We start from the raw sequence: 12,814 nt of genomic DNA, 5'->3' as shown, positions 1-12,814 counted from the left end.
TTGGTCAGGATATAGAACATTGGTCAGGTTAAAACAGTTTTAATGATTGACTTGTTAAGAGGATTGAAAGAATACCAACGACTAATTACAACCACAACCCGCTATTTCGGAAGCCCATCTATCGTAAGATCACAAAAATATGGGGCGATACTTCTGATATGAAATATTGTCAGTGCCTTAATATATTCTGGTCACGTTTTGAGCTGGGACACGGAAGTAACCGACACATGCCGACTGTAAGTATCAGTATTTAGTACACAAGATTGCATTGCGGTGAACCTTGTGGTGTTGGTTTATTGGGATGACAAATATAGTATACCTGTAATTAATATAACACGCTATTTCCAGGTGTGTCCGTTTTCTAACTGACGGCATGAATATGACATGAGTTGTTAATCTGTCTGCGTGATCATACAAGTTTACAATGAATCATGGATACGATACGGATGCCGCCATTGTACGTGGGCCTAAACATACCACACACAAGCCTATGCTGATAATGCATATAGACAACAGAAATCCATCCCTGGAAAATTGGTTTTGATCAAAACTTTACAAACCTTTTCAATGCAAAGCTAGGCTGAAAACCGTCGTCGAATTACTGGGAAATTAATAACAAAAACATAATTATGATCAAATAATAATGAACCAATAAACGTTCCTTGTTTGTTGGGCCAGTGGGGTAGCCTAGTGGTTTAAGCGTTCGCTCGTCACACTGAAGACCTGGGTTCGATTCCCCACATGGGTACAGTATGTGAAGCCGTTTAATGTGATCCATGTAATGCCTGATCACTCAGCGGTATATAGTTCGTATACTATGGCGGTCGTTTTTGAAGACAATTACTATCTGGTTAACAGACGTTCCAGAGACAAACGTACTCTGTCCTGCATGTTGAGGTAGTCACTACGTCGTTAAGCAGGTTCCAATGTGGATCCAAGACATATCTTGTTTGGTCACTGTAGTTGGGATGTTGCAGGCAAGGTTGATGCCCTTTCGTGATACCTCATTGTGCACTGTGCAGGGTTACATCCCTTGGGTGCACCAGTAACTGAGACAGTACTAGTTGTAGTGACGTCACAGTTGAAACGTCTCAGTTAAGGATTTTAAGTTACTCACATTGACTGAGTGTTCGGCCATGTTCGCCATGTGCATAGTGAGAATTCAACCAATCAGAGCGCTGCTCTCCTTCACTGCCGAACAACTTGTCGCTGGGGCTAGCAACACAGAATGTCTCAAATAACATGGCATTATAAGTATTATAAACATAGTGATATACAATGATACAAACATTACCAAGAAGCTTACAGTTATCCATCCATGGAGTCTCTAAGCCTGTAACATCTGCTTGACAATGTGAAACATTGGGACATGCCAACATCTGATCGGGGTAGATTATTATTGTAAGATACGTGTGTATAAAGCGTATCGGATGTATTGTGTGTACATATATGTTTTTGTAAGTTCTCTAAGTACTCTGATGACACTGACAACCCTTCAACAAAGGAAGTGACTTGAACCTGTGTATACATGCCCCAAAAAGTCAGTAAAATCAAGGGCGACAATTAGAAAGGCAAAATTGAAACATAAAGAGAGAGAGAGAGAGAGAGAGAGAGAGAGAGAGAGAGAGAGAGAGAGAGAGAGAGAGAGAGAGAGAGAGACAGAGACAGAGAGACAGACAGACAGACACCGCTTTCAGCAATATTCCAGCAACATCACGGCGGGGGACACCAGAAATGGGCCCCACGCATTGTGCCCATGTTGGGATTCGAACCCAGGTCTTCGGCGTGACGAGCCAACGCGTTAACCATTAGGCTACCCCACCGCCCCGGGAGAGAAAGAGAGGTGGGGAGAAGAGGGAGAGAGAGAGGAGGTATCTTCAGACACTTGAGGAGGTATCTTCAGACACTTGCTTGTACGACACCTATCTCTGGCTATGAACAGTATGAACCTGTACGCTCCACTAGCTATAACAAACGTACGCTCCACATAACACGGACCTAGACTCTGCTATGCCATTACAAAATGTCTCTCTCGGCTACCTATCACGTTGTTGGGGATTTTAATTAGACAACTTACACCGCTTCCTGGTCATAAAAAGACAATAGGATGGTATTGATTACCATCAGTCAAGATGGAGATAGTTCGATGCATTATTGACGATCTGACGGTGGGTTGGAGTACGAGGGTCGTCAGATAGGAGGCTAGAATACTGATCACACACTAGCGGGCACCTGAAGGTTTTACACGTGCGCCAGGTAAGTCGGTGTATGTGTATTGTTCAATGTGTATGTTGTGTGTTTGTTTTGTTTTTTGTTTGTTTGTTGTTTTTGTGTGCGTGCGTGTGTGTTTGCGTGCGCGCACGCGCGTGTGTGGGTGTGTCTAACGGTACATACATGCGTTATCTCGAAAACACACACACGCACGGGTTATTGTCTCCACACGTGGTATATAGTGCATACGATATGATCCGTGCATGGGATGTTCTCCACTAAACGGGTTATGATCCAACGTGACGTTTGATCCCCAGACAGATAATGTTCCACTCACGTGACGTATGATCCACAGACAGATAATGTTCCACTCACGTGACGTTTGATCCACAGACAGGTAATGTTCCACACGAGTGACGTATGATCCACACACAGGTAATGTTCCACTCACGTGACGTATGATCCAAACACAGGTAATGTTCCACACGAGTGACGTATGATCCAAACACAGGTAATGTTCCACACGCGTGACGTATGATGCACAGACAGGTAATGTTCCACTCACGTGACGTATGATCCACAGACAGGTAATGTTCCACTCACGTGACGTATGATCCAAACACAGGTAATGTTCCACTCACGTGACGTATGATCCAAACACAGGTAATGTTCCACACGAGTGATGTATGATCCACAGACAGATAATGTTCGACAGACAGGTAATGTTCCACACGAGTGACGTATGATCCCCAGACAGGTAATGTTCCACACGCGTGACGTATGATGCACAGACAGGTAATGTTCCATACGAGTGACGTATGATCCACAGACTGACTGACTGAGTTTGGTTTTACGCCGCTTTTAGCAATATTCCAGCAACATCACGGCGGGCACAGACAGATAATGTTCCACTCACGTGACGTTTGATCCACAGACAGATAATGTTCCACACACGTGATGTATGATCCCAAGACAGGTAATGTTCCACTCACGTAACGTTTGATCCACAGACAGATAATGTTCCACACGCATGACATTTGATCCCCAGACAGGTAATGTTCCACTCACGTGACGCTTGATCCACAGAAAGGTAATGTTCCACACGAGTGACGTATGATCCACACACAGGTAATGTTCCACACGAGTGACGTATGATCCACAAACAGATAATGTTCCACACACATGACGTATGATCCGCACACAGGTAATGTTCCACTCACGTGACGTATGATCCGCAGACAGGTAATGTTTCACACGAGTGACGTATGATCCACATACAGATAATGATCCACACGAGTGACGTATGATCCACAGACAGGTAATGTTCCACACGAGTGACGTATGATCCACAGACAGGTAATGTTCCACACGAGTGGCATATGATCCACACACAGGTAATGTTCCACTCGCGTGACGTTTGATCCACACACAGGTAATGCTCTACACGCGTGACCTTTTATCCACAGACAGGTAATGTTCCACACGAGTGACGTATGATCCACAGACAGGTAATGTTCCACTCACGTGACGTATGATCCACAGACAGGTAATGTTCCACTCACGTTACGTATGATCCACAGACAGGTAATGTTCCACTCACGTGACGTATGATCCAAACACAGGTAATGTTCCACACGAGTGACGTATGATGCACAGACAGGTAATGTTCCACACGAGTGGCATATGATCCACGGACGGGTAATGTTCCACACGAGTGACGTATGATCCACACACAGGTAATGTTCCACTCACATGACATATGATCCAAACACAGGTAATGTTCCACTCACGTGACGTTTGATCCACAGACAGGTAATGCTATACACGCGTGACCTTTGATCCACAGACAGGTAATGTTCCACACGAGTGACGTATGATCCACAGACAGGTAATGTTCCACACGAGTGACGTATGATCCACAGACAGCTAATGTTCCACTCACGTGACGTATGATCCACAGACAGATAATGTTCCACACGCATGACGTATGATCCACAGACAGGTAATGTTCCACACGAGTGACGTATGATCCACAGACGGGTAATGTTCCTCCCGAGTGACGTATGCTCCACAGACAGGTAATGCTCCACACGCGTGACCTTTGATCCACAGACGGGTTATTATGATTCACACACAAGAACCGAACATTTTCCACGTCAACACAGAAGGGTGTATGACGTCAATAGCATTGTTGACATTTGTAAACTATGTGAATCTCATCTGAGTGAGCAGGTACGGTTAAACACCTCCATATGACAATATCCCAGCAATACCGATGCTGGTAACGCATTGTCCCCATATGGAGAATCGAACCCGGATCTTCGAACGCTTTGACTACAAGCCTACCCTATCTCTCCCTAAAACATGTATTAGAAACCAGGACTTTTGGAACCTTGTGTATTAGAATTTTTTTGAACCCTATGTATTAGAAATCAGGACTTTTTTTAACCCTGTGTATAAGAAATCAGGACTTTTTAGAACCCTATGTTTTAGAAATCAGGACTTTTTTTAACCATGTGTATCAGAAATCAGGACTTTTTGTAACCATGTGTATTAGAAATCACTGCTTTGTAGAACCCAATGTTTTAGAAAATCAGGGCTTTTCAAAACCCTATGTATCAGGACTATTTTCTAACCCTGAGTGTTAGAAATCAGGACTTTTGATTAGTCCTGTGTATTACAAATCAGGACTATTTTTGAAACCTGTGTATTAGAAATCAGGACTATTTTTGAAACCTGTGTATTAGAAATCAGGACTATTTTTGAAACCTGTGTATTAGAAATCAGGACTATTATTTAACCCTATGCATAATAACCAGCGTTATTCACTCTGACAAATCAACTCCAGATCAGACCACTTGAGGCCGATCCAGGACTCAGAGTCGTCCTGGAGTATATCAGTTCATTACGTTATTTCTAGAGATCAGGTGTTGATTGAGATGAATGATAAAATGTTTAAGTGCCAGCCACCGATCATATTCCGAGCAGGTACTTGTAGGTGTAGGTAGCTGGTGGTATACATGGTAACAAATCGCTGGTGTTATCGTGTAGGAAGTCAGATATCTTGCCTGCACTGTTTGTGACGTATATCACGATTGTATAACCGTGCCTTTTACTCTCTTTACCCCAGATATTATCATTTGTAGACGGCTATATCGTGTTATATGTAGCCAGACTACACACAAATGTCGGAGTCTGATTGGCGGAGATCCGTTTTATTAGTTTCAGTGAACCTTTCTAACAAGTAAGGCACATTTTGTTCTAACTGCCGAACTGTTGGTATCACATTTGCAACATACCAAACGTTATTGTGTATCTCGCAAGGCGACATTTTCCGGAAAAGTACGACATATATCTACAGGAAAAAACACTTTTTGTCTATTGTTGTCTGCAGTAACATGCCTAACTGTGGTATTCTTACTGCATGCATAAGACACACCTGCAATAATGCTAGTCCATGCAGGGATAATCTACCTATTCTATTCTCCCTATTCTCTATGAGAGGCGATAACACGAAGGGCTTGGGTAGCCTTGTGTTTTAAGCTTCACCGCCACGCCGAAGATGCGGGTTCGATTCCCTTCAGGGGGCATAAAACCTGTTTCTGAGTAAGTGCGAAAAATATTTTGAAAACAAATTCAGTTAAAATAGGGGAAAGCGCAATTTTGGCCCAAAAGCGGCGTAAAACCATACTCATTCATTACGGGTGTCATTCAAGCAGTGGGGCGGTGGTGTAGACTAGCTAGTTGTTAAAGCGTTCGCTCGTCACGCCAAAGACCCGGGATCGATAGCCCACAATGTGTGAAGCCCATTTCTGATGTCCCCCGCCGCAATATTGCTGGAATATTGCTAAAAGCGGCGTAAAAATAAAACTCACTCACTCACTCAAGCAGTGATACCTTTATCATCCTGGCAAATCATTCAGAGAATGGACGGACTTAAAACCACGCCCTTTAACACGCGCACCTGTTAAAGATCTTTAGAAATTATTGTATAGACTATCAATTAAGTCCGCCATATACAACGCTGTCTCACGTTTCACGTCAACACCCTCATAGATTTCGTTGTAGCGTAAACTCGTGCACACTGCCGTGACTGACAAATACCTCCACGCTAATGACGAAGTGTCGAGACCGAATTTCAATCAGCCATGTTTGTCAAAACGTTAACAACGTCTTTTGACGTTATCACGCATAGGAAAGGTACAAACAATTGCCAATATCTCCCACATAGAGGCCGCTACATGATACGGCGGTACATTAAATGGAATATACCAGTAATTGCTATTCATCTAACATGGAGGCATTCACAAACATAATTATACACCGGACGCGTCTCAATAGAAATGTTTATTTGCAAATGCTTTTTGTCGAGATAAACTTTCCTATTCGTGGAATACAAAGCCAGAGTTGAATGCAGAACATATATATATTGACACGGGTCATATCTGGCAGTAATCACGATCAGCAAAGACGGATAACAACCTGTACATATTTCGTTTAAACAGTTATAGGGGCGTGTGTTGGCGACCTCGGTCAGATTGACTGGTTGTTTGTGTTGGAGCCTGTGCGCCAGGTAGGTGTCTGGCTGCGGGTTTAATTACGTATACAAACGTGCTCAAACATAGTGTACGTATTTACTGACCCTCTCCCCGAGGGATACGGCTTAGTTTTTCGGAGTACCTCAGGTAAGGTGATAATCTTCCAAGACGGTGAACTTACAAAGGTAAGAGGGTCCAGGTGTGACGAATACCGACTGATTTAAACATTAATGAACACAATTACATCATGAAACGGAAAAATAACATTGAGTTATTTGCACATTACGATGTTGATGTTATCTCGAGAAACTAGTTACTTTCAAAGGAGTTTACCAGCACGGACGTGTGTCACTCACAGGGCTCCAGATAACGTTTCAACATCAGGAGTACGTACTGCTAATTTTTCAATATAGGAGTACTGGAAAACAATAAGAGTACATTTAGAGTACTGAATGGAATTTAATGGAGAATCAGTAATCTTGTGTTTCGTTTCATATAAGCACCACAACATTGCTACTCTTGTGTAAACAGGTCAATAAACAATAAAACAATACTTTTTTAGATAAATACGTCTGTAAATGATTCTAAGACCGTACTCCATTGCTGTAGTGCGTATCTGCTACGTTTTCTAAATTATTTCCTACCGTATCGTGCTTGTTTTATATCCGTAACTACGCCTATACGGCCCTTATCTGCAGCCCTGATTCAGAACAACAGTTGACGTTTTGTTTTTGTGTTTGAAAGACTATACTGGATTTCACCACAGGTAAATGTAAACAATTCTGTTAAGAGAATGAGTGCGTATGGATTTACCTAGACTAACGCTTAGTCTCTGAATATATATAATTTTGATAGAAACAGACAATTACTTTTAAATTGGAAAGAAGCCCTTGTGATATGGGAGATTCAGAACCTGGGGAGCGAGTGAGTTTAGATGTACGCCACTTTTACCAATATTCCAGAAACGGGCTTCACACATTGTACCTATGTGGGGAATCGAGCCCGGGTCTTCGGCGTGACGAGCGAACGCTTTAACCACTAGGCTACCCTACCGCCCCAGAACCTGAGGAAATGTAGACCTATGTATTTAGGGCTTTAAGCATTGCAGAAAGCGCTTGGCAGAAGGGCAAATTATACAGTTCAGGGATTGTGAGACATACTATTTTCTATCCCGCTTTGAGCAAAATCCCCGCAATATTACAAGCAATACAAAAACGGGGTATCGAACCAAGTCCTTGGTGGAATGAGCGATCGCTTTAACCACAAAGCTACTTTATTTTTACGCCGCTTTTAGCAATATTCCAGCAATATCACGGCGGGGGACACCAAAATGAGCTTCACACATTGTACCCATGTAGGCAATCGAACCCGGGTCTTCGGCGTGACGAGCGAAGGCTTTAACTACTGGGCTACCCCACGGCCCCCTTAACAAACGGAATTAGTATGGACTAGTATCAAACCAAAACACGCACGCACATGCATTCGCGCCGGTATATTGTTGCATTTGGGACCGATATCAGTGTTTTGATTTGGCAGTACGCACTGCTTGTTGCTTGTAGGTCACAATCAAAGCACTTTTCAAAATATTTACGTTGTTTCCGGGAAAATAATCCCAAAACGCCAGGCCTGTACTTTCTTTTCTACGTCAATTTATGTGCCATAATCTTAAACGTTGAACCCCACGGTCGGTTCCCCGAAAACATTTTCCCTGAGGTGCATTTCCCCCTAACCTTTGGACTTCATGATTTATGAGCACACACACACTCCAAACTCTTCTCCAAAACCCTGGATCCGCCCCTAACCCCATGTCATCTTCATCTTATATATCTGTGTCCACGGTTAAAGGATTAGTGTTAACACAGCCAAAGTGTTCGAAGGGACCAAAATTAAATAATGATAATAATTTTGCCTCGAGCTTCACCGGAAAAGACAACAATTGTTCGTTCCCTGGACACATTGAATGTTTTGCAAATATGTGAAGTTTTGTGAAAGTAAAAATTCTTCGTCTCTACCTTGCATGGTGAATCGATAAAACAGCAAACACAAGTTTGCTTTCTTATCATATAGATGTTCAGTTATTTGAAATAAACGTCCCTGTTTTTGTTTCAGATCTGTTTCCAAAAAATGGGTGTTGGGCGTCAACTGTGACTCCCAAACTCCACAGATTCACACCATTGCGGCCATATTGCTGGGTATCCTGTTCAATTATTCACCGCAAAGGCCGACCATTGTTTTCATTGAAAGGAGACGGTTCAGGGTCTGATAAAAAATTAATGTCAATCTTGGCGCGGGGTAATTAGAAGTGATGGTATGACACAAGCCCGTATCATCGACATCAAAGATGGTGGATTGTTGCCATGGCAACAACCAAACGAGAACCATGAGTCTCAGTCACATCTCGATGACGTCATACCAAAGAACTTTGACAAACTGCATCGAACCGGTTTTCCCGAAATTGATACGGTCGCCGCTGCAAATGGTTATCTCGTGTGCCAAAGGTCAACAAGTGCAATTATTGAGGAAGAGGGCGAGGAAGAGGTGTTACCAGACAACCGCTGTCCAAAACATGAGACGCTTCAAGCTGTGCAGAAGACTCCTAAATGCATGTGCAATTACGGAAAGTCTGCCTCAGGAGACCAGCTCAAAATGTATTCGTTGTCCAACAGGAAGTGTTTCTGTAGTCCTATTGACGAAGGAGAGGAAGGTAGCATGTGCGCATGGGGAGGTGCAAAGAACAAGGTTCGAACACAGAACAGTGGTGTGTCTGTGTCCAAAAGGAAGCCGTACATTTCAGTGTTTCAGCGACTCTGTGCCGATCACAAGTACAAACCATACCACTTCCAACATACGACTGACACCAGCGACCACATGGCGCAGTACCGGAAGTGCCATACTGTAGCGGATGTCGGGAAAGAGGCTCGGCCGCCGCCCAGGTTTGGAGTTGACGTGCCAGATCCGTACGCCATCAGGATTAAAAATATATGGTTAGTTTGTTCTCTGGGTGTATGGCTTGTTATATAAAGGCCCCTGTATCTGCTGTGTTCGATTCTTTAACAATACAAAAAAAATACGTGGTGGGTAGGAAGGAGCCTGATGTCTCGAGACTGAAGTGGAATATTTGCGGCGTTAAACAACATACATTCTCATTCAGTGTACTACCTATGTCTACCATGTCACAAATAAGGACAGGTTTACATTCATTGTATATTATTTAGACATTTTTTCTGATCACATTGAATGAGCATGGCAACTTTACAGACTGACATTGCCTACCGGTATGTCGCTGACCACACCCCCTTTGTATGTCACTGATTGCTCCCGCTTTGTATGTCTCAGATCACACCCTCTAGATTTCACAGACCACTACCTCATTTGCATGTCACGTATCACATCCCCTCTGCATGTATCTAACCACGCCCCCTTTGTCACCCTAACCACGCCCCTTTGTTACTCTAACCACGCCCGCTTTGCATGTTTTGACCACCCGTGTTTTGTGTTCCAGCTCTATTGTCAACTCATGTGATTTCACTTCTCTGCTCCCTGGTGACTCGGACGCAAGGTAACAAGGGCAGATTCTAGCAAAAACGATCCAAATGGGTAGCTTCGCACCTAAACCATTTAAATATACAAACGAGTATATCCTCAGAATCTAAATACAGTTGAACACAGCACATAGTGACTACCGTTGCGATTATCTAAGCTCGAAGATAGTACAACAACGGACAGCGCTATAGCCATCCCGCTCGTCTCAACATATGGATATCTCAATATGACTGCCCTTCCCAGATAAATTTTTGCTAGCATATACGAAATCTACGACTGTCTGGAACAGCTGTATTCAAACAGTGTGATCATTTGGCACAAGTCCCCGGGATCAAATCAATACTTTAGGATCACAATGCCGGTTGATGTGTGGGGATTGCGGGTAAGAAAAATGGGCTCCAGGAATCATGGGTTAGAATCTCCGTGCATTGTGAATATTATGACTCATGCTTTGTGATCACCTTTTCTCTATTCTATCATATTGGATAGGTGGGTATCTAAGACAGAAAAAACAGAGCCCCGGCGGCAAGACCTAATTTCCGACCTCAATTCTTAATTTCCCTTGGGTTAACAACGCCCGGCTTAACTCCCGACTCGTGTTTTAACCTACACACAAAATTGACATATCGGCACATAAATTTCTAGTAAATCAAGTTTAACTCAAGAAAGTAAATATGTCCTTGGAATTATTCTTTAGCCACCCATGCTTGTCGTTAGAGGTGACTACAGGGATCGGGTAGTCATGTTCGCCGACTTCTGCCGAGAGATTAACACGCGTCCCTAGTGTTTTGATGGGTACTCAATTCACAGCAAACGCCTGCCGAGAGATTAACAATGAATACACTTAGTCGTCCGGTAAACAATACTGACGTGAAACATACATGTACACATGCACATGTGCCCAGATCTTTCCGTCCGGATAACTGGATCATTTTTAAATGGAAATCTATGGGAATGGTTTGAAACTTCTCCGTGCGGGTCCGGAAGCGCGGGGTCCGGCTAAGCGAGTACAATTACTGAAGGCAAGTTTCGTTTCACCTAAAAATCGTCCGGAAGGCGGGGTTTCCGGATATACGGGGTCCGAGTAAACGGGGTTCGACTGTACATGTCATTGTATCCCAGCTGCGTAGATCGATGTGGCCTCTTACTGAAAGATCTGGTTACAGACCGCTGCCTGTGTGGCAGCGGTCTGTAACCAGATCTTTGGAATACTGTTGAACTACAACCAAAAGTGACAACAAAAGACTAAACATGCCTTTATTCTTCTTCTTCAGCTGTTCCGACTTCGGCAGCACGATGTCCGCCGAGTCCGGGGTAAAGGAGAAGGAGAGGGGCCACGACAAGACGCCCCAGGGGGACAATCCAAAACGAAAGAAGGGGGACAAACCGCACTTAACCAACACCCGCAGCGTTCCATCCCTGACTCCCGTTCGAAACAAGAAGAGTGACTCCACAGATCACCACAACCGCCGAGCAGACGACACAGCAGAAGATTACATAAAGGAATACGAACGGCTGAGAAGGGAACGAGAGCTGCAGAAGTCCAACACACTGCCTCAGATTCTGCTCCGAAATGACGCAGAAGTAACAGTCAAACCTGGATCCAGACCAAACTCTGACTTCTCATCAGCTACCCAGCGGTTACTCGACCAGTTACAGTCTCCCTTTAAACGATTTCTCCAATATAAGCATATCAAAGGAGGACATGTGGAGTTCCTCAGAGAAACAGATCATCAAAAGTCCACCAGTGTTAAACTGTCAGAGTTCCTGTCAACGGCTCTCCTTGGAGACGGATGTCTAAGAACAGGCTTCAGGACTTCCAAGGTATCGAAGCCGAAGGTCAAGGACAAAAAGGGAGATAATAAATATACACCGGATGTACATCTTCCAGAGCTTGTTGGACGGACGTGTGATACAATCAAGGATTCTAAGAGAGGTCAGGGGCCTAGTGAGTCTCAGGCTTGTGGTAATGTTTTATCAGTGTCCTTTGATGATATTGAAGTGCCAAAGAGCAAATCCTTACATAAATCAACTAATCCCAGTGCAAGAGATCAGCTTCCAATAGAATACAAGATAAAGAAAAGACAGATGCAGAAAGTAGTAGACCTAATGTCCATAGCAAGGTAGACCCAAGGTTGCAGGATCTGTCATAAGTCAGTGTTTGTCATCAGTTGAAATAAACCATTTGTCAGTCCTTATGTAGTTCATAAGTTCCATTTTACAGGGAAACTATGTTCTATTTTATAATAAGTCATACCGAGACGTTATCTTTGTGTGAGGGTTTTAATGACCTCGGGTACTGATAAGTGAAATGAGGTATAGAGTAATATGTTGGTATTAAGTATTCATCATAACAGACTCGTCCTTTGGTTAGCCTGGTCACCAGTTAACATCTATTTGCTCTGACGACTTTGGGATTGAAACATAGATGATTTGCTCGCCATGCAGAATAGTGAGGGAGTTTTACGCTGCTTTTAGCAATATTCCAGCAATATCACGGCAGGGGACACCAGAATGGGCTT

The 12,814-nt window shown here is 43.5% G+C and overlaps 1 protein-coding gene across 2 annotated transcripts; it reads left to right on the top strand.

The window, feature by feature from the left end:
* The first annotated feature begins 2,178 nt into the window (after window positions 1–2,178).
* On the top strand, window positions 2,179–12,486 carry LOC124276628. 2 transcript variants are annotated; one of them, XM_046712283.1, is made up of 4 exons: window positions 2,179–2,256; window positions 8,859–9,733; window positions 10,252–10,308; window positions 11,567–12,486. In XM_046712283.1, the coding sequence occupies exons 2-4, from the start codon at window positions 9,060–9,062 to the stop codon at window positions 12,417–12,419; spliced, it is 1,584 nt and encodes a 527-aa protein (XP_046568239.1). In that variant the 5' UTR covers window positions 2,179–2,256; window positions 8,859–9,059; the 3' UTR covers window positions 12,420–12,486. The 2 variants fall into 2 exon arrangements, with proteins under 2 accessions (XP_046568239.1, XP_046568240.1); XM_046712284.1 differs by lacking the exon at window positions 10,252–10,308.
* The last annotated feature ends 328 nt before the right edge of the window (window positions 12,487–12,814 follow it).

The sequence above is a fragment of the Haliotis rubra genome, unplaced genomic scaffold (assembly GCF_003918875.1).
Source record: "Haliotis rubra isolate DU_JTF1 unplaced genomic scaffold, ASM391887v1 Scf210, whole genome shotgun sequence".
NCBI lineage: Eukaryota > Metazoa > Mollusca > Gastropoda > Lepetellida > Haliotidae > Haliotis > Haliotis rubra.
The sequence above is the reverse complement of the archived record's forward strand: the minus strand, read 5'-3'. Positions and strand labels throughout refer to the sequence as shown.